The sequence below is a fragment of the Notechis scutatus genome, chromosome 2 (assembly GCF_049901735.1).
Source record: "Notechis scutatus isolate UNSWTSFEM ecotype Mainland chromosome 2, rNotScu1.2, whole genome shotgun sequence".
Classification (NCBI taxonomy): domain Eukaryota; kingdom Metazoa; phylum Chordata; class Lepidosauria; order Squamata; family Elapidae; genus Notechis; species Notechis scutatus.
Window position 1 is genome coordinate 145938451 of NC_142010.1, and position 22841 is coordinate 145961291.

General features: G+C 41.0%; 1 protein-coding gene across 4 annotated transcripts in view; it reads left to right on the forward strand.

Annotated features, from left to right (window-relative positions):
• Positions 1–22841, forward strand: part of PDE1B (phosphodiesterase 1B) — a 153499-nt gene that overhangs the window by 106047 nt on the left and 24611 nt on the right. For 3 of the 4 annotated variants that reach the window (XM_087956529.1, XM_026673879.2, XM_087956530.1), the window contains 4 exons: positions 14863–14976; positions 17263–17445; positions 21265–21331; positions 22634–22750. In XM_087956529.1, coding sequence (XP_087812655.1) covers positions 14863–14976; positions 17263–17445; positions 21265–21331; positions 22634–22750 — 481 coding nt within the window. Of the gene's footprint in view, positions 1–12236; positions 12256–14862; positions 14977–17262; positions 17446–21264; positions 21332–22633; positions 22751–22841 lie in introns of those variants that run through there. The other variant, XM_087956531.1, reaches the window with a different exon arrangement.

The following is a 22841-nucleotide window of genomic DNA, read 5'->3' on the forward strand; positions in this document are numbered from 1 at the left end:
AACTTCCTGGCTGGGTAAGGGAGAAGGACTGTGGGTGGTCCGTGCATTGGGAGACATCTTGCTCCTGAATGGAGCGTGTCTCCTTGACTTTGCCCTTGCTGTCAGCTCTGAAACACTTCTAAACCCTTGTTGTGTTTTCCGTCCCCTTTGGCAGCATCACGGCTTGCCTTCCACCTTCCTGGACTAATTGAAAAGATAGCAAACCCAGATTGCAGCCTTGCTGTGTAAATTGCTCAGGATGGGAGGCCGAGTTGACAGCCAGCAAGGGAGATGCTCAAGCCGATGAATCAATCACGCGTCAGTGAAGCTGGAGTGCAGCTGTGGGTGATGTGGCCCAAGCCGCCTCACCCAGTCGGCCCAAGGTAATTATTATTCACATAAATATACAGACTGTGGATGCATAATGCATAGTCACGGTCTGTATTTTTGACGCCATAATCCGAGTTGTCAGCAGCAGCAGCATTCTGCTCTGGAAACAGAGCTAAAGGATAAATGATATCATATCCTTAAATGATGATTAACCTATGGAGTCTCTAGAGTGCTGAGTGAGGAAGCCAAAACAATATCCATGGCGGTTGCATTTTTAGATAATGGGTAAAATTCAGAATTTTTGAATGTATTTAGTAAAGTAAAACTTAGGTTGTTTTTTTTTCTGGATCCCCCCCCCCCCCAATTTCTTTATATAAATTTAGGTGAAAATTTGCTCTTGTCTCCAGCCTGTTTATCAGTTTTTAGGAATGTTAAAAGCTATCAAACCTGAACATCATTTTAAAAGAGAGAGAATAAATCAAATTAAAATACAAAGTAACTATGTTAGTTAGCAAGTTACAAAATCCATGTTATGTGCCCCTCAAGATTGAAGCTAGCGTATGGACCTATGCTCACTCAGACACACGTATTAATACAAAGTCACTTTCTGGCTCTTGTCTTGTAGTTATAGTAGTGTGAGGATGAAATCTCTCTCCTTTGTGATGAAGAGCATAGTATCGCTGGGTGGTTTACTATTACTGTTTAAGACTTTACTCATTGATGCATCCAATTCCTACGGTTGGAAGAGTGAAGAACTGTGCTGATCCAGTTAGCTCAAAGAAGAGTGATTGTATGTGCTATTTATTTCATTCTTCCTGTATATTAAAAAAAAACCCCAAAATAGAACAAAAACACAACCTTAGCATGTAGTGGGGAAAGGTTTTGTCTAACTAGCCACCTCCTTCATAAGAAGCTTTTAATTTGTTCTTTCCCCCAGCCTCCATGAGGCATAAAGCATGGAAACTTTTATCTACACGGAGCCTAAAATAATCCCCAGTCCAGTCCAGGAAAAATCTCCCCCCTTTACCCTGGATGTATCATTACCTTCTCCCTATTGCATTGAAGTTTGCCATCAGCTTGGTATGATAATGGTCCCACACTTCATAAAAGACTTTTTTGGACCTCTATAGGTTGATTCATTCCAAGATCCTCCTCTCAGGTTACTTTCATTTTTAAAGGTTTGTCTGCTTCCATAGCGATGTTTACATAATTGAAAAGGGCAAGGAGGGTTAATGTAGGACTTGTATAACTTGTTCTTTGACAGCCTTCATTCACTTCGTTTCCACTGGACTGCAAATTATGTGCTCTGATGCCCTCTGATCTCCCAGCCACTCTGTCTGACCAGTTTCCACCTGGATGCTTATAATGGATGAGCTTGTGTGCCTTGAATGAGTTTGTCCCTTTTAATCTTTTTTAATTACATTTTTTAAAAAAAATATGCAATATAAAAAATCTGGAATGTCTTTAATATGGAATATTTTTTAAGATGCAAACTATTAAATATATCGTGCAAGATTGCCCACAATGTGCGTTCTCTGGTTCCTTAGAAGATCTACCCAAAGCTACGCTAGGAGAGCTGAATTGGACATCCAGTTGTGAGGCGACGGCCATAACCCTGTAAAAGTAATTACATGGATGGTGTGCATTTGTTTACTTCTCTTCTGTCATGTTATGCTAAATTAATAAAACACCATAACTAATAAGAATAAAAAAAGAATAAAAAACCATAACTAATATTTAAGACGGGAATAAAAAAAGCAAAGAGAAAACAAGCCAAAAGTGCAAAAGGAAAAAAAATAACCTCCAAATTTCTATTGCAATAGTTATAAGTATAAATTTACATGTACCTCTTACTTTGTTTACAACGTAACTTTTGTTTTTTCCATTATCTATTATATTGTACTCATCAGATCCATGTAGCATATTTTCATTATTTTTCTGTTTTATGCAGAAAGTCCAAAAACAGTTTCCAATCAGCATTAAAATTGATAAATGTCTTTTCTCTAATCAAAGCTATCAATTTTGCCATTTGAGCTTCACCATCCATTCCTCCATTGTAGGTAATGTCAGATCCTTCGAGTTTTGTGCATATAAAATGTCGCTGCTATTATCAAATATAGAAAGAAAGTTCTAGGAGTTTTTCCCAAATATTAGTCCCAAAAGGATCATCTCTGTTTTCATCTATATTTTAATATTTAAAATTTTCTGAATTCATATGTGTATTTGAATCCATTTTTAAGCTTTTTACATGTAACAGGCATGGTAAAAAGTCCCCTCTTGTTGTTCACATTTCCAACATAAATTTGAAACACTTTTATAATTTTAGAAAGTTCTCACAATTTAACCATAAAACTTCTGTCTTTGCAGTTAACTCGTGGCTAACAGCCGTCTGGAGATCAAGTGGGTTGATTTCACGCTTCCTCCTTTGTCTGGAGGAAGTTCGGCATCCAGCAGTGACAGTCAGGCTGTGGTGTTGTCTCTGCTCGTCTGAGACACACCAATTGCTATTAATTTTCACTGGAAACCACATTGCCAAGTGCTGCTTAATATTCACAAGGCCCTGAGGTGGCATTAGGGGCTTCTTGGTCATATCTCAGCTGGTAGTTCATTGGAGGAGGAATGTGTCGTCTTGTTTTCTTTTCCTCCAGATTGGCTGCCTCAGCTGGGAGGTGACTCAGAGCCAGTTGGCTTCACCAAGAGGAAAGAAAACTTCTCCCAGTGCTGTGATAGGGCATATCTGCAGGTGTGCTTGGATGGGATGCAAACTGGTCTAGTTCAAAGCAAGGTTGTGAATGTGCAACATCTGCACGTAAACACAGAAGCTTTCCACTTGGCGACTTGAAGACTTGTGGACCTCAACTCCACAAGTTGGCTGGCTGAGGAATTCTGGGAGTTGAAGTCCACAAGTCTTCAAGTTGCCAAGGTTGGAGACCCCTGCACTAGGCTATTGAGGAGCGTTTCATCTCTTGTCCTCTTGCATGAGAAAGAAAGAGAGCCTGAGCAGCTATGCCTTGACCATCAGCAGTGCCCTGCCCTGCCCATGGACATTATTGTTGTTGTTGTTGTTCTAGAACCCAACCAACTCTAGCACAACAAAACTTTCTTAGCAATACTGATGCCTTCATAAGAACTATGTCCGGTTTGCAGGAAAGAAGGTTAAACTGGATTTTGCAGGTGTGTATTGCTGATATACACAGATGTCCATCCTTTTGTCTTCTAAGTGGTTTTATTTTATTACAGGTAGCCCTTGTTTAGCAACTGCTTCCTACAATGACCGTTCACAGTTATGATGGTGATGAAAAAGTAACTTTATGGACAGTCTTTACATTTACCACCTTTTAAAGCAAAGGAAAGCTGGAGAAAGATGATTAGCACAGTTGTGGTTTCACTTAGCAAGACAATCAAGTTGCTAGTCCTGACTGTGGTCACTAAACTACCTGTGTGTGGATATATAGGCTTTTAAAAAAAATCTGTTCTTTTTCAAGGACTCAAAGTGGTTTTCAGGGCTCTCTGTACCCATTTGTATTCACAACAATCTTTTGAGGTAGGGCTCACTGACAGTATACATTATGCTGAAGGAGGATTTGAATATCAAGGCTATGAAATAGGCCAAAACAGAATGTCTCCTGCAAACTCCGGATGTGAGAGGCCTCTGGAGATTGAATGCAATGAATGGTCAGCTCAAAAGTTCTGCAAGAGGTTTTACTTTTAGATGTTGTGTTTGCCAGCATGAGTTTTAATAGCCTCAGGTATTCTCAGAATGTTGTGTCACTCCTCCCCCCTCCAACATGCAAACACATCTGTCCATCCCTGTTCTGTATCTCGAGTCTCTTGGGGTGTTGCCATGGCGATAGAATATGGGTAGCAAAGTCCAGAAGAGCTCATGGAATCTTTGCACTAAAACTCAGCAGTCTGGAATTAAATGCCACTGAAGAACGATTCTCATTTGGTCTTGCCTGGATTGAAATCGTGGGGATGGGAACAGAAGCTTGCACGCACCAGGGCTGATATTCCCTGTATATTATCCCTGGGATTTTTTTCAAAGCTACCTTCCCCTTCCCGACCCTCAAGTGTTTGTCTCATAGGGCCAGACGATGGTAAATCAGAGTTTTGTTTTCTTACATCCATCCTGCCGTTCATTATGTGAAAAAGCAGACTTCCTCTGGCATCCATTTTGTGAAAATACCTGCAAGGCGATTCCAAAATTCCATACTGACCCAAAGATGTTGCCTTCATCCGCTTTGGCCTCTGAAAAATAATGAGATCATTTGAAAGCTAAAGTAAACTTTTCATGTTTATTTTCTCTATTTCCCACCCCCCTCTTGGCTTAGTTTGCAGCATAATGCTTGCAACTCTGGAACATTACTTGGGGTCTTCTGTTATTTGTGTAGCTCAGGACAGGAGCTGGCCCTTTGAAGAAACAAGGAAACAAACAAACGAACAAAAAGCCCAGATTTCTTTTTACAATATACAATTTGGCTGGGCTGTGTAAACCCTTCAGAAGAGGTGCTTTAAAAGCATAGGTATGCATATCAAGACAGCTGGGGAGAAAAAAAAACACCTCATAGATAAAGACTCATGCACATTCAACTATACAAGGCTTTAGCTTGATGGATGCTTAAAGATTCATTGGCAAGAGAAATGTTTGTAACAGGTGTGGATGTGCACGTGTGTGTGATAGAAAATGGGGTGGTGGTGGAGGAGGAATATTATATATCTATTGCAAGAAACAAAGCAGCCATTTAATTCAAAGGTGAATAAATAGAAATTAGTCTAGTGCTCCTTGGCCATTTCCCTTGCCAATCCATTCTAGGGAGCAACAGCAACTGATAATAGGATCTAATCAATGGCTGGATTTTCCTGATAAGTTATTTTTTAAGGTATTGTAAATCTGTATTTGGGCTAAACTATTTCAGAGTACAAATGCATAAAAATTACCATAAGAGGCAAAAAGTTAAACTAGAATTTTTCGCCCCATGGCACCTGGTTGTTTTTTTTAAGTACAGTAGAGGATTTTTTTTTAGTTATAGTAAATTGTGTGAACTGCCATTTTCCGTGAAAAGGAATATAGTCCAGAATTGAGATTCTACTTTAAAGAGAACAATGGTTGTGGTTTGTTGTAGAATACATTAATATTTGTAAGTGTTTAAGATGATTAAATCCTTAGAGTATCAACTGTATAAGGAATTGCTACTTCCAAACATACAATCTATTATCATAAAAATCAAGACTTATGAAAGCATAACAGGAAATGCAGCTGATTAGATCTGTACTGTAATCAGCTGAAACTCTTGTTATACTTCCATATATCTTCATTTTTTTTCTCTAATTCCCCCCGTGGTTTTTCTGACTTGATTATAGCATCAATAATTTTAAAAACTAGCAGAAAAGAAAGAGAGACACACTTTAGCATTCAAAACCACTTGATTTCGTATAAAATGGTAATTGGAAGTCAGCATTCTATTCTTGAGTCACTTTTCATACTGAGATGGTTGACATATAAATTTAATTAATCAATAAATTGTAGATTTAAATGAAAAAGTTGTTGGATTGCAACACCCAGCATTGTGAGCCATCCAATTGTGGCTCTTGAGAATTGCAGTTTAGCAACACCTACTGTGGAAGAACCAAAGTTGCCTCCACTCGGATTTTAAATATTATTTGTATGCTACTATTTATGTATTTGCTTTTGTTGTATTTGGTAAATAACTCAGAAGACATGATCTCTAATCCAAGCATTTTATTGCTGGTTTTCATGCTGAAATACATGTCTACATAAAAGAAATGAATGGCTGAAATGAATTTCTATTGTCTTGAAAGATAATAGTTGGTCATTAACTAGACGAAAATATTCTTTTAAAAATAAACATCTCATGGGTTGTCATCCTTCCCTCCTTTCGTTGCTCAGTAATGATTGTTCTTGTCCAAATTGGGCTCAATCAGTCTAACATAGATTGTGCTGCAATGATAGAGGTTGTAATCTTGTGATCTGAAGCAGGCCCCGCTTTGCAATTTTTGTGGCTATGGCAGCTTTCTTTTCAAAGCATTGTACTTGTACATGTCAACTTAGGAAGCTGTGGCTCTGTCTGCCAACTGGAAAAAAAAAAAATTCCCCCCGACGATCTCTTATAGACAGTGTCCTTTTATAGAAGGCCATCTCAGGATGTTATTTCAGTTGTCATTCTCTGAAAATGATAGATCGACAATGGGATAACCTGCTCTGCTAACTGACAGCAAAGTCCATTGAATGTGGGGATGGAAGTCCAGGTCAGGGCATTTGATGTTCAGTTCTCTCCGGCAAGATCTTGGTGCCTTCCACATGGTGCCTTTCACTGCCAGGGGTGTGCAATCCACAGCCAATAGGCCACGTGTAGCCTTAGACATTTCTCCCCCTATATTCCCTCAAGCCCCCTCCTCCCAATTTAATAAAGACAGTTTGGTCCCACCTATTGGTCTCCACTTGTCATCTTCTAGAGAGAAAGCTTCAGCAGTAAACAAAATGTAGCATTGGGAAGGAAATATATATATTTCAGTTGTCTCTACTAATGAAGAAAAACCCGCTGCTTGGGAACATGTTATTTTGGGACCACAATTTAATGATAAAATGTATATCTTCGTCCCATGGGTGCCACGTTGCTTAGAAGCTGGTCAGGAAGAAGTACTGTTCCTAAATCAACTTATCACCATCAGGGGAATTTTTTTTGGTTTTATTTAAAGGGAGAAAAACAAACACCATGTAGAACATTACCTGATAATCTGGAGAGTTGAAGAGCAGCCGAGCAGCCTTTATAGAATGTTAAAGTTTAACCATTTGCAGCGTAAGACAGAATATTTACCTTTAAACAAGCCTGCACCCAAAACAAAAGAATATGTGTTTCGGCATAAATTTGTCCAGTTGGGTTGCATATATTTTACCTACCTGTGTTGTTCAGGAGCTCGAAGTGTAAAGGCAGGGGTGGGATTCAAAAATCCCAACAACCGGTTCTCTGCCCAGTTGCTGGGTGGGCGTGGCCATGGTAGGTGTGGCCTAGCAGAACTTCTGGGAGGGCCATTTTTCGGCTTCCCCAGAGTCCGGAGGCTTCCCTTGGGCCTCAGGGAGGGCGAAAACGGCCTCCCCTGGCCTCTGGAGGCCCTCTGGAAGCCAGAAACAGGCCCGTTTCTGGACTTCTGGAACTTCCGGGAGGGCCGTTTTTTGCCCTCCCAGAGCCTCCACATGGACCCTGCACTTACCTGCATCCAAAACAAGCTGCATAGAGACTCCTGGGAGGGGAGGGGCAGAATGGGTGGGGACCAGCCTGTCGGTTCAACTACCGGATTGGCAAACCAGATGTAAATTTAACATCCAGTTCGCTCGAACCAGCCTGAACCGGTTGAATCCCACCCCTGTGTAAAGGTCTTCCCATTTCCCCCCCTTACAACAGAAATAGCAACCAACGAGATAAGTTGGACTAAGACATTATGACTGGCTCAAAATCATCCCAGTAAGCTTCCATAGATGAGGATAGGCTTAAACTGGGTCTCCCCAGTGCCAGTCCAGTGCCTTAACCCCTGATGTTGCTCTTCTTAAAACTGATGGATATATTTGAATACCCTTATCTGTGATGCAGTATAGTAGATTGGATACCCAGGGGGGTGGGTATACATTCCACAGGAATAAGAGGCAGATCAACCCAAATGGTTTTTTGTGTGAGAGAAAAAGGTTGGAGGCACCCCCTCCTTAATGTCCCAAGGGTACTTTTTCAAGAGGCAACTGGACTTTCTTGTTTTTCTTTGAAGATGTTCCGCTTCTTATCCAAGAAGCTACTTCAGCTTTGGATGGTGGGGATTGGAAGGATTTTTATTCTTTGCAGACAGCTGGTAATTTGCATTCTTTTAGAGAGTTGTTGAGGCCCCTTGGAGGTTTGTCTGTGTCCTCAGGATCACCTGAGTAGTGCAAATGGATGTGGAGCCTTCTTGGAACTGCTGAAAGGATCGTGTTGTAGAGCTGTGCTTTTTGCAGTATGGATTCTGCCGTGTGTTCCTTCACTATTGAACACAGATGCAGGCTGTTGGGGATGAGTCTGTGTTGTCTGCATCTCAAACTGAAGTGCAAATGATTCCCGTGGTCTGAAATTTTTCTGGAAATCCGTTCATACTCCTGCATCATTCAAAGGGTGTTCATCCCAAAGTGCACAGCTAAATGTCCTTTGGGACAACCATGGCCTGTATGACCAAGAATCTCCATAGACACCAGGATATATGGTAGATGCAGATAGGAAACTGCTTCATTTTGGCAAGATTCTGTCTGTAGGCGTGGAACAATAAAGAACTCCGCTTGGAAGAATCACCACATGTCTTCCTTGGGTTTGGGGCCTGACATTATCAGTGTTTACAGATGACAGGCTGATTAGGTATTCCTCAGGGCGGTAATCTCAACACCATGTGAAAGACACCTGTTTGGAAAGGTGTCTTAATAGATGATGATATTTTTTCTTGTTTCCCGTTATCGGGCACACAACCCCTGCTGCTTTTACATCTAGTGATTTAATTCCTTTGGCATTTGAAACTCAGTAGATGTTGAATAATTTGGTGACACGAGTGCTGTCTTTGTGTTGTTATTTAATGGTAATTGAATTTTCAAAGACAGCACATTATACCACGCATATTAAAAGTAGGTTTGCACAATATAACCTTCCTATCAAACTTAATGCCATCCTGCCTAGAGCCCCTGGATTTTATCTACATAGTACTCACAAGCAAGCAACGGTAAAATTGAACACAATCCTATAGAGAGAGTAAAAATGGTCTGCTGTGATCTAATAGAAGTCTAGTCTAGCTTCTCATTGGAAACCCATGCTAGTCCTTCTCCGGTCTGGTTTAAGGCAGGGTTCAACTTCCTGTGTGATGCTCCTGTCTCAAATATGGAATACAGAAAAACCAAGTTGGAATGGGATCTCAGAGGTCTTCCAATCCAACCCCCTGCTTAATCATGTTGAGTGTCTTGATTTTGGTTTACTGTAGGAGTAAACTGTGTTTAAATTAAGCTACGGTCAAATATAAGGGGAAAAAAACGCAGGTTTCTTATACTGTGATAAGGAGATGCTTGACATTGTCATGGCTGGGAGAAATTGGAATGGCAGTGCTAATAGATTTTGGGCCTTTGGGATAAGAACAAGCTGGAGATGTGAGGTGACTTTAGAATAGTGCCCATGTTTAAAAATGCCCATACAAAGCAGGGGTGAGCAAGGTACATCAGCCCCCTTTTAAAAGCCTTTTAGTGCTCCACAGCAGATGGTAATTTGAATCTGAGATATATTTTACACCAAGGTTATTATGCAAGCTTCAAAAGTGATTTGGAGATGTTAATGTGACTGTTGTGTCAGTACAGCCTTTCTTTGTTACACATGTGTCTTCTTTTCAGGTTCCTGCCATGAGCCTGAGAAAAGATGCTCCTGCTTTAAGAGTCTCCTTAAACACTGCTGTGTGTCTGCTACTTAAAAAGGCACTTAAATGATTCATAGCACAAGGGTTATTTCAGGTTCCCCGAAGAAAGGCCAGCTGAAGTCATCACATGAGGTCCAAAACATTTCTTCCCAATCATTTTCAAGGTCTGTGCAATCCTACTTTATATCAACAAAATCCCTCCCAAGCCGAGATTTGCTCCTGAGGACTATATAAAGACACTGTTGGAAGAAATATCCTTCTGGGTTCAGTTCCAAGTGGGGAGAAAGACACTGGAAACATGGAGACGGTTTGGAAAGATGGTTTAATGGTGGACGGGATCACATGCCTTGGAGCTCTTGGGTGAAGGAAAGGGAAGAGATACTGAGAGTCCCTTGGTTTTAAACCCTCTCTGGCTTTGAACTTCCTGGGGGCACAGGAAGAGTATCCTGACTGGTTGCTATCAGAGGTCATAGCTAGCTTTTTAGGTTGTCTGTGTGCTAAGTTTGGTTGAAACTTGCTGGGTGATGCAATGAAGGGCAATTGAATGGCCTGAAGGAGTTAGATCTTTGTTATGTAGCATAGAATGGCCCAGGCCTTAATGGCCCATTGTCGAAGCTGTCTGTGGGGGATGAGTTTCTGCCTCTCTGAGTTTCTACTTCTCTTTTAGGGGAGATATTCTGCCTTTTTAGTATGTCCTAAAATATTTCATTATTCCAAGAGAGGGAAGGGTTTTAACTTCCAAAAACACCTTTGCAATCTTCTTGACAACCGTATGCAAGAGACTAGCCGCTGCTCCTTTCTAGGGTGTTTTTTCAACTTCTCCTACAAAGCCTAAGTTTTTCTGATAGATACCCTCCTCCCATCCCAATACTAACCAGATCTTAATCCAAATATTACTTAGTGTTGTTTTTTGCAGGGTACATGCTGCCACCTTCTGTGACTTCCTTTACATAGCAGTAAAAAAAAAAAAAGCATGAATGTTTCACCCACACTAAAATCTAGAGGGAGAAAAACATGAAAATTCCTACCGCAGTCTTCAGCCCACTCAAAAAAAACATTAAGCTCAATCTCCCAGGCTCTCAAAGTTTGTCTCCCGTTTGACTGGGGCATCCTTCATCACCTTTGAGGGCCCTAGAGAGCATCCTTCATATTCCCTGACCCAACATTTTCCCACTTCCCCATTCTATCTATTACCAGCTAAACCTCACTTCTCTGCCTGCTACTCTCCGCCATTTTGTACTCCAGTCACAGAAAAACTCCTGCTGCGTGGATGCATTTTGTTTTCTTTTGTTTTCTTTCTTTTTTATTCTTTAAAAACAAAAAATAACAAAAATCTCATTTCCATTAGCAGTTATTGTGTCATTGTATATACATGTTTCTTATTTTGTGACTATACATTATTTTTATCCTTATCCTTTTTTGGTTTTGTTTTCATTCTCCCTTCTACTCTATGGTGCAGCCCTTTCTCCAGCAAAGGGATGAAATCTCTTCGAAATGAGAGATTTTTTCAAGGACAGGGAGGTCCACGGCCTGTCATTGGCTCCCACTGTTGACACCTCATCTGCCACCAGATTGATTTAGGCAAGGAAAAATTAGATAGAAGACTTATTCCACACTGATGGTAAAAGGAAAGGTTGGGGAAGGGTGATGATTTCTCATTAAAGTAGTTGAGGCCGTGAAAAATTCTTTGAGGACCCAGCAGTGGATTATGAAACACGCTGAGCTGTCACTGAAAATGGCAGCCCCGCCGCAAGATTGATCTTTCCTGTAACATGATGAGAATGTTTTGTCATCGTCCTGTTGGGCTTTCGTTTCTCCAGCGTAGAACATAGGCTTCCATAAGGAAATGTGTTTTTCAGTAGCAGTCCCTAAACTGAGTCTCCAGTAATGTTGGGCCATGCTGGCTGGGAATCCTGGGAACTGTAATACTCGTGCATCTGAAGGCTGCTGGGTAAGGAAAGCTGTAAGTTCAAAGAGAGGACTCAATGCAAAGCTTATTTTGTGTTGCCGTTAGCAGGCTGTTTTTGTCCCCAAGAAATGTGTGTGCGCTTCCCATTTCCTTCAAAGGACACTCATGTGTTAATGATGTGCTCCTTTGGTTTGGTGGGTGGGTGGGTAGGAAATTAAGTGGTGTTTGTTGTTTTCCTGTCAGTGTCTTTCGTGCATTACAATAGGACTGATTAATTGGAAGTGAAACATCACAGACGAAGCGCCTGGCTGAGCTTGATGGCCTGTTATTAACTAGCAGCACACGGAGAACTGGCCAGAACTATGTGACCTAACCTATCTTTTGCGTTGGCTAGGCTGTTGATATAAGCGCTCTCTCTGCAGAACAGGTAGGATCATTGTGTTACGAGAGAAATAGAACCGAACCGGTGGAACAAGTTACAGGAGGAGCATTCAGATGAGAATCAAATCCACTTGTGTTGTTCCCTTCTGAAAGAACTTCTGTGGCTTTAAAAGTTGAAATTGGGAAGAAATACACGACCAGAAGAAAGGGGGAATGAGAATTTCTCCAAATGTGTGAGTAAAGCAGACCCCAAAGATGTCCCAGGAGCAAAAGAGCCCTTGCAGATGACTCCTGTCCTATTTGTTATAAGGAGTCTTGTTGACAGATAGGCTTGTCCCTTTGCAGGCCTTCTGACTTCCTTGTGTAGAAGCCATCTTCAAGGCAAGCTGCAGGCTTATTAGAATGGTTGGATAAGATAAATGGCCTCCTGTATATAAATATACAGAACTGTCCATTTCAAATTGAAGAATTTTGGAAGATTCTTGAGAGGCTATCTTGTCCAATCCAACCCCTGAAGATTATTGCAGAATAGGGCTGTGCTTTGGGATTTAAAGGTGAGAAGATGGCCCTGGGGAAAGATGTATTTAGTTTCAAAGAGTTATAGGGAAGAGCTAAAAGCACTTACTCACAAATGTTTTGAACTTCCTTTTAACTTTCGAGACCAAAGCACTGCACAGCACTAATACAGAACTTAAAATTCCTGCTTTGCCGTTATACAACCAGCCAGTCTCTATCTGAAGACCTCCAGGGAAAAGAGAGCATACCATCTCCAAAGACAGCCTGTTCCGTTGTCAAATGGCTTTCCAAAGTTACTTTTCCCCTAGAGCTGATTTCTGCTTCCTGTCTAAATGTTCATTTGAAATCACTCCTAATCTTTGCTTCCACCTTTGCTGTATAGTACAGCAGAAGACCAGCCTGTTCCATATTGTTTTATTAACAACATAAAATACAAAAATGCAAAAGAAAAAATAGTAGGAAAGATAGGGGAGGGAAAAGGGAAGGGAAAAGTGTAGGAAAAAGGGGGGAAAAGAAAGAAAAAGTGTTGACTTCGACTCCCTTTGGCGCAATAGAATAAGATAATAACATTAAACCTCAACTTTTTTACTTTTACATAATACTATAAACTAGCCATTTCTGTAACAACAATCCTATCTAATCTGTAAAACCCCAAATCAAAGTTTCATTTTCCCTCCACCTCGACACAAATCCCACCGCTGCCAGAGAGGCAACTTTACAGAAAACCTTGTTTTGTCTTTATTCCATACTCTTAGGATAGCATGCCTAACCAAATGGCTTTTAAACTCAACATTTGCTTTAACCTTATCATACCATAGATATCCGGGCCATCCAAATCTTAATTCATAATCCTCAGCCTGTTCCATCTTCTATGTGGTTTGTTCGTATCTTCTACAGTGTCTTCCAATGCCTGTGTGGGTCTGTCAAATCCCTTGTGGGATGAAATCCATTCGCGAGGGTGAGTGGCTGGATTGGAGTCAGAATCCTTTTTATCATTTTCGCTTGATTGATCCCAGACTCTCAGCAGGGGATGGAGAAAACCCAACACTCTTCTTGGTGGAGGGCATCTAGGGAGGGAAAAAGAAGGCCTGTTTGTAGGCAATGAACCCGGGGTTTGTTTATTTTCTATCTATGCTGCTGGGCTCAGGATCAAAAATGCTTATTCCTTTTGTTATATTTTCTTCCTGATATTCCTTGAAGGGGCTCGGCATGGTATTCTAAACCCCTTATCCTGAAAGGGACATGAGAGTGACTGGTTGATGATCACCTAATAAGTTTCATGGCTGGACAGAGAGGCGGACTTGGGTTTCTTTGGCCTTACTTCCATCTTCTAATGGTGCATAACAAGGATCTTCAAACTTGGCAAGTTTACGACTTGTTGACTTCAACTCCCAGAATTCCTGAGCTACCATGACTGGGGGAGGAATTCTGGGAGTTGAAGTCTACAAGTCTTAAAGCATATTCTCTGATGGCGGATGCTGTTACTCTGAATCCAGTGGTATATTAACTTCTTCCCCAAAATGTAGTGTTTTTCTATTGGAAACCCTCTCTCCCTCCCTTTCTTCCCTTTGAATGTGAAAAGAAGGCAAAAATGTTTCCTAAGAAAACACTGCATTCCTTTTTTCTTTTTTAAAGTCATTTTTGATGTAGTTGATGGTTGAAGAGGTTGCAAGTTCTAGTGTTGTAATGTCGAGGCAGTCGAGGTGTTTGATCATGATCAAATGAATCATGATGACTTTATTGGAGTCTAGTCTTGCATTTATACACATTTTTAGTAATCCTCCAACATTGGTTAACTTTGGTTATTGCTTAACTTTCGTTACTGTTTAGCATAGTAATTAACACGATTAATTATCTCTAGTTAAAGTCTAACATATGTTTACTTCCTCTCTCTAATCCTCCTTTACATTAGTGACTTTGTTTGCCTGAGTTGTATTTGCTTTGTAAACATTCATTACCTGAGGTTTGCCATCCAGATAAGAACATTCCTGCAATTACAACTCTACATTCTAGAAAGGTGACCAGTCTTGTCCGCTTTCCTTGACATTATCCTCTTGCTGCAGTGGCAAATAGCTGGAATATGATTTCTTTCTGATTGGCTCTTTCTTGAGGAGATGGGATTGCAATGAGAGATGCTTTATGGCAGGGGTCTCCAACCTTGGCAACTTTAAGCCTGGAGGACTTCAACTCCATGGGAGTTGAAATCCTCCAGGCTTAAAGTTGCCAAGGTTGGAGACCTCTGCTCTGTGGCAGGTGACCCAAGGAAAAAAGTTTTACCTAGTCTGCTTATTCCCTTCCTCTTCATTTTTTTTCTCGATTTGCAGGTTGCGGTATATGGTGAAACAGCTGGAGACGGGAGAGGTGAATATTGAGGACCTGAAGAAGAACTTGGAATATACAGCTTCTTTGCTTGAAGCAGTTTATATTGATGAGACCAGGTGAGGATGGAAGGTTGGGAAGCCTTGTGGGTGTCTATCGGGTCCAACAGGATTTCCCTCTGCTTCCCCAAAATCAGAATGAGTGCTCCTGGATAGGCTGCCCATCCCCAAGCTGAGCACCATCTAGGCTTAGCAATTTTTAGCAATTCTCAGCACCTTCCCAGAGAATTGCTGAAAATTCTGGAAGTTGGTCCATACACAGGGGTGGGATTCTACAGGTTCGCACCTGTTCGCTAGAACCGGTTGTTAACATTCCAAGCAGTTCGGAAAACCGGTTGTTAGAAGAAATTACTGGCCTAATCCTGTAAGGAAGGCAGGAAGGAAACATTCTGGTGTTGCTTACAGAAACTGCCTCTCCGTTAACCCTTGTTACATTCTTGACAGGACCAGACTTCCTGTCTCAGGAACTTCTCTGGAGTTTTTTCCCCCTCTTTTGCTGGTACTTTGCTTGTGTGGAGTGACCATTCAAAGTTACAGTGGCACTGAAAAAAGTGACATGACCATTTTTCACACTTACAACTGTTGCAGCATCCCCACAGTCATGAGAGTCCAGGCGAGGAGATGTGTGCCTCGATGTGAGTGATATTGAGTTGGCCACACCCAGCCAATAACATGACCCCCAAGTCATGTCCACCCAGTCACATGACCACCAAGCCACGCCCACCACCTAAGCCACGCCCACATAACTGGTTGTTAAAAAATTTGAATCCCACCCCTGTCCGTACACCTGAAGAGCATTCCAGCATGAGGAAAGCTGGGATAAAGTGAATTATGGGAAGGAAGTTCCTAGGGCAACAACACCGTTTTGGCAGTAATTTGAAGACGGCGGTTGGTGTCATGGCTGGGCAGAAACTCTGCTGAGCTTTACCTGCTCTGAAAGCATTATTGAGTGGATCTTGCTGTGAATGACAGATCATGTTGGCACTAAGAAGGGACGTGGTTCCCCCGAGTGGCAGATTGACATATGAAGAACTCGCCGACCGTGGATGCACAGAATTCAGAAAGTGAATCAAGTACTATACACGCTGTTATCTAAATCAGGGGTCTCCAATTCCCAGGCCGTGGACCAGCATTGGCCTGCAGTCTATTAGGAAGCAATCTGCAGAAGCGGCGGGCGAACAAGTGAAGCCTCATCTGCGCATGCGTGGGACCTAGGTTCCATGGGAAACTGCGCCCCGCTGTCCATCCGTGGAAGAATTGTTTTCCACGAAACCAGTCCCTGGTGCCAGAAAGGTTGGGTATCGCTGACCTAAATCACAAACTCATTCTTTAGTTATCTCTGAAATTGTATGAAATACTTTATCCTAGACGCTAAGAGAAACCCAAGTAAGAGCACATTGGAAGAAACCTCATCTCTATCCAAGATCCAGAGAAGCACTAATGGGATTTCCTTATTGCTGAGTTGCTCTTCATCCATTCTTCAGTTGTCAAAAAAGAAGACTACCTGTGATATTTGCTGTCCCCATTATTGATCCCTATTATTGATCCCTATTCTAATTGTTTAATTAGTTGTTAGTTCCTATCAGTCGTCTGGCTTCCCTCCAAAGTAATGCTTGAAAATGTACACCTTTACTCGCTTTGAAGCTGCTCTAGCACTTTCAAAATAAGGGGAAACGTATTTATAAGGGGAAACGTATTAGTACTGGTGCAGCTAAAATCCTCTCTTCGGAGACCAGAATGGCCCCAACTTTGTTGGCCTTTTGTAAGGCCTTTAAAAACCTGGCTGTGTTCCCGAGCCTGGCTTGTTGAATGCACCAACAGCCCCATTTCCTGGCTATATTAGTAATGGGCCAAATATCTTGCTCTTGTGTATTTTGAATTGGTTGTTTTAATCTTTCCTACTGGTTTTATGGCTTTTATTGTTTTAAAATGTTTTTCACATTTTTAATTGTAAGACTTGATCTGCATTGTGAGCTGCCCAGAGTCATTTACTAAGATGGGTAGCTATAGAAATGAACGAACGAACGAATGAAGGAACAAATAAGTTTGACTTAAGGCCACCTTATTCATGGGCTAGTATAGGCAATGTTATGGAGACTTGGGTTAAATGTCTCATCATTTTATTTTTCAAAATTCTTTTTAACATTTAAAAGATGATCCATCCGTGTTGAAAACCAGACTAAGTGCCAGTGCTACTCTTGTTCTTCTTTTCTTTTTCTTTTTTTTTGGGGGGGGGGGGCAATGTAATTGCAGCTTTTGTCTCTTATTGTGACGCACGTTGCCTCTTAATTGCTTATCATCTGTCTTTCCTTTCCCCACCCCCCACTGGCACCATTCCTGTTTCAGGAAGATTCTGGACACGGAAGATGAACTCCAAGAGATCAAATCTGATGCTGTACCTTCTGAAGTGCGAGACTGGCTGGCCTCCACTTTCACCCAGCAGACCCGGGCCAAGGGGCGCCGTTCAGAGGAGAAACCCAAGTTTCGCAGCATTGTGCATGCTGTTCAAGCTGGCATCTTTGTGGAAAGGTTTGGATCTTCTCGCCACTCCTTGGGATTAGAACAGAACAGGGTGCGAGGGATGAGGGATAAATGCTTGTGGGATTGAATAAGGAATGTTTCACATGGGATGAGAGAGGAAAGAGAATACTTGGCCCTAAGATAGCTTTTTCCAGCTGAGAACCCCATCTCTGGTTTCTTTTCCTGCAGCTTACCAGGCCCCCCATTGGCATGGTTAGGCAAGGCTGGTTATGTATAGCCTCTTTAGGAAGGCATCAGGTTAGAGCAAAAGGGGTCAAATGGACAACCCAGATCTGACTTAGTTGTGGGGAATTGTTCTGACCCAAACCCTTTTCCAATAAAACAAACACGAACCAAAGGGAACAGAAACCTTTTAATGATTCTTATGAATCCCCTGTTAAAAGGCTGCTGCAAACTAATTAACTTTGATAAGCACAAGCCTCGCCAAAACTGTGTGAGACTGCCAAGAATCACAGATAAGAAATATTTCACAACACAAGATTCTTCAAATACCAACGTAAGATACTGTAATGTCCACGAGGTTGAGTTTCAGAATGTCTTTGCTTCCTGCAAAGAACGTTCGCTTCACAGTTGGCTTTTATCTTCTTCTTTTTTTATATAAAGTTTTATTTAGGTTTTCACAAAACATACAAATAAAATATCTTTTTTTGAGAACAGCATGCCCCTGGGTTATCACTTCTCCATACAGACACCAACTGAATACATATTCATCTTGTACATTCTAATCCATATCTTATAACTATTTTCACATTTTTTTCAATAGCTTTTCCCTTTCTTTACTTTCTATAGCCTTATTTTAAATTATATTAAATTATACATTCATCTGTCCTGTTTACAATTTCATATTATCTTTTCCATAAAACAAATTTTCCCCTGTAGTTACTAGACTGGAGTGTAACACCTTTGTTATCTTTTTTCAAATCTTGTTTAAAATTTAAGTTGCACCTTTACAGATATAGCATTCATTTTCTAACCTCGATTTTGTAACACATACCTAAATTCAACTGAATTCTGCTTGGTACATTCCTTTAAAAATACACACTAAATTCTTTTTTTTAAAAGTATATATGTATATATATATCTGTGTATATATGTATAACAATAGTAAATGAAGTAATTATTCTATTCAAGTACAGCTCTGCCATTAATATTAATATTAATAACAATCATTTACATTTATATTTCTTTTAACAAACATTACCTAGTAATATCAGTTGTCTTTCACTTTGATCATCTATATTTCATATTTTGCTTATTACTGTCTTTAAATAAAAAACAAAACAATAGTTGTTGTTAACAGTAATCAGTAGTTATTATTCTTATTCAAATTCATCTTGTCAACTGATAAAAATCTTCCATGTTTCTTTTCATTTTTTTACTTTCTTTTTAAATCATTGAGAGCCTTAATCTCCTATCCTCTTTGTTTTAATTACAAACAAATATCCATTACACATCAATACAAATTTTTTTTATCACTTTAATTATCTAACATATTTTCTAACTCTTTTCTATTTCTAATATAACAATGCTATCCCATGTACCCTTGCAGAATCCTCTCCTGAAGTTAGATTTTAACCATTGTCTCTGTGTCTTTTAAATAGGCTTATACCTTTAATTCTTGTACGCTTTTCCTGTACCTTGATATCTTGTTTGTCCTTTGTAGCTTCTTTTCCTTTCTCTCTTCCCCCTCTTCTTCTCCCTCCCCTTTTTGTTCCCTTTTCTATCTGATTCTCCCTTCTGTGATCCTCCCTTCTGCTTCTTCCTGATATTATGATTGCTTTTCAAATTACTCTTTTTTTTTGGTTGTTGCTTCAAAGCTTAAGTTTTTAACTCCCTTTCCCCCCTTTCCCTTTTTTACCCTGCTTAAAATTGCTTGGCCATTAAAGATGGCTTCTTCTTTGTCCCACCCTTCGGCCAACATTTCTTGTTGTTTTTCATAGTTCAAAATCTCCATTTCTAAAAACTGAAATATGAAGCCAAAAGATCCTCTTGCCTCTTGTACTTCTTTTTGTTCTTTAAGTCTCATTTTTAACTCTTCAAGGAGTGATGCCATTTTAAAGATTTTTAAACTATCCCCAATTGATTTTATTTCATTTCATTAGGATCCACCATCCAGAGTTCCAGGAATCATCCAATAATCCAAAGCTGTTTCTTGCTTATTTTTCTCACTTTCTATTTCCAGGGCTTTGTTATCTTGTAATAAAATTTCAGCTACAATGTATCTTTGCAAACCTTGTAAGAATTCCACTATCGATTCTTTTAAGTTCCAGGTGGTCTCCATTTTTCCAGATTCCACCCTCTTTTTTCCTTTTTCCTCCTCTGCTTTCTTTCTTTTTTTAAAAAGTTTTAAAATTATCCAGGAATCTTTATCCCTTTGACACTTTATTTTCAGCTAAAAATAGCCTATTAATGTCAAAGTGGATTAGTATCAACTTCTTGTTCAGATCTCTTCTTCTTAACGTTTCAAGTCATAAACGTCGGGGCCTCGTTCCTTCTTTTTCCGCTTAAAATCTTTTATAGGAAGATTGTCTTTAAAATCAACCAGGCCTTAAGCAGCTGGCCCTCCTTACTGCCACCCGGTTCTTCTTGGGGGCCTTTGACCACCGCCACCACCTTTTGGGAGACAGGCCCCACCGGTCTCCCCTTCTTCACCACCTCTACAGAGTAGCTTAGGCCCAAATCCAAGTGGCTCGGGGCGCTCCAGCGGCGAGCATGGATTGAAACCGCGCACGGTCACGAATTTCGGTCCATCGCCAAAGAAGCCTGAACTGGAAGTCCCAGTTGGCTTTTATCTTCTTGAAGGAGGGGCCATTACCTTGCAGCCTTACTCCTGAGTTGTCCATGCTGCTGTAGCTGCTCTTTCCTGCCCTGAGTACACGTGCATTTGGCACAGACTCCCCAGGAACCTCCTCATCGCTGCTGCCAGCCCCCACAGTCTCTGAAGGCAGCAGTCCACTCCCTAATGGTCCTGGCCCCTCATCTGACTCCTCGCTCTTCTCAGCCATCCACACCACCTGCCGCCTAACCACAACAGGAATCTGCACAAGGAGATGTACCTTAGTTCTAATTTGGGAAGGCGACTGGGATAATAAAAAGGAGCGAGAGGAAAGGAGGAAAGAGAAAAAAGGGATACAATAGTGATGAAAATTGAAATTGAAAATCATTACACAGGTAGTCCTTAACCATACAATAGTTCGTTTAGAGACCGTTCTAAGTTACAACAGCACCAAAAAAATGTGACTTATGACCGTTTTCACAGTTACGACCTTTGCAGCATCCCCACGATCATGTGATCAAAATTCAAGTGCTTGGCAACTGGTTCATATTTATGACCTTTGCCGTATGATCCCCTTTTGCGACCTTCCGACAAGCAAAGTCAGTGGGGAAACCAGGTTCACCTAACTGCCAAGTGGCTAACCTATCAACCGCAGTGGTTCACTTAACAACCGTGGCAAGAAAAGTCATAGAATGGGGCAAAACTCACTTTAAAAATGTCTCACTTAACTGCAGAAATGTTGGCCTCGATTTGTGGTCATCGGTCGAGGATTACCTGTATTGTGAAATGTAATAAATTAGAGTGAGCCTTGTGGGTCTGGGGAATCTCTGCATGGGTCTGGAACGCTACTAGGCTATTGATTCTTAGTATCTCTGAAGAAGAGGCTCCAGTTCGACATGCCTCCAATTTATTGCCTTGCCTGGAGAAAGCGGAATGCTCATTGCACGCTTGATAGGATTTGGAAGCTATTTCTAATTGCAAGTAAGCCAGGGACTCCCAGGGACTGTCTGACTGTATCCTCTACTGCACAGGATGTTCCGTCGAACGTACACAGCTGTGGGACCCAATTATTCTCAATCGGTCATCAACTGTCTGAAGGTAACAATTCTTTACCTTTTAACAACACTATGCTAACCTGTGTAAGTCTCTGCTGGATGTAATGAGGCTTACACTCTGGTAATAATCATTCCTAATGTTTGCATCGGTGGTTTCTCTTGCTTGAGAGGAGGCTTCTGTCATTCACCCCACTCCAATTCTCAAGGCTACTTTTTGCCCACCACCTCAAGCTATCCATTGGGTCAATATTCTAGCTATTCCCTGCTATATGCTCTATAAAAAAGATACTGGAGGCAAAGCTTTTAATTCTGACCAGTAATCAATAATCCGCACTGTTGGGGCTAATTAATCACTTGTCAAGGTATTGAGATTTAATAGCTGACCAGCTGTTGTAAGGCTGATGCAATGAGGATGAATCAGCCTGGTTATTGCCGCTTTAAGATTGAGGATGGGTCCCACAGGGTTTTACCACTTTAAGAAGCTGTCTATATATACGAGGCCATGAGTGGGCATACCTTTGTCTCCTTGTGTTTTGTCTCCATTGTGGTTCTCTGTGCAGAGTAATGAAGACTGATTGCTTGCCAGGTATTTGCCTACCACGTATATGTACGTATATAGCTGTCTTCTATATGAACCACTGTTAAAAGACAAAGCCTCTATGTGTGCTGTGTTTAGCTCCTTTGTCTCACAATAGTAGTCACGCTGCAAACACTCCATCATCACTGCAGAAGGGAGAGGCTTAGAGGAATTCTCTTTGATACGTATTATAAACCACCTGGAGAATTTGAAATAGGATTGTTCATGTGGTGGAATGCAGTCTGGATTCCCAGAAGGGAAGAGCTGCATTCCAGAGGATCAAAAAGGTAGATAAGAAAGTTTGGTCGGGAGAAATAGGGTCAAGACAACTCTTCCCTAGAAGTTCTTAGAAATACCTTTACTGATGCAAGGAGTTGCTATATTTCTGCCCATAGGTGAAGAACAATAAATTGGTTAGAAGTAATTCTGTGGATATCGTTTGGTTTGTGGAGTCTGACAGTATGTAAAAAAATAAGTATATTATGGGTCTATAATGTATGTGTAAGGGTGGATGAATAGATGGACAAACAGACAGACAGTCAGATAGATAGGCCTATTTGTTAGGGGAATGATTAATACCTAGAAATGTATTTCTTGGTTCACATTAAGTTCCATCTTATAGCCCATTTTTGTAAAAATAAAATAAAAATCCTTTTCTTTTGGAGCCTTGTCCCATTTTTCCCCTTCCTGCCCCAGATGTAAGTTCTTTGCTTGGTAGTTTCAGAAAATTTGACCCTCCTCTCCCTCTGCCTCTGTTTTCCTTCCTAGACTCTTGACCTCTGGTTTTTCGATGTCTTTGCACTGAACAGGGTGAGCGAAGACCATGCCTTGCGCACAATTGTCTTTGAACTGCTCACCCGCCACAATCTCAACAGTCGCTTCAAGGTAAGGAACGAAGGGGGTCTGAGAACGTCCAGGTAATTGTTGTGTGCCTGCAGATTAAATCATCACGCCAAATTGTGAGAAGTCAGGGCGG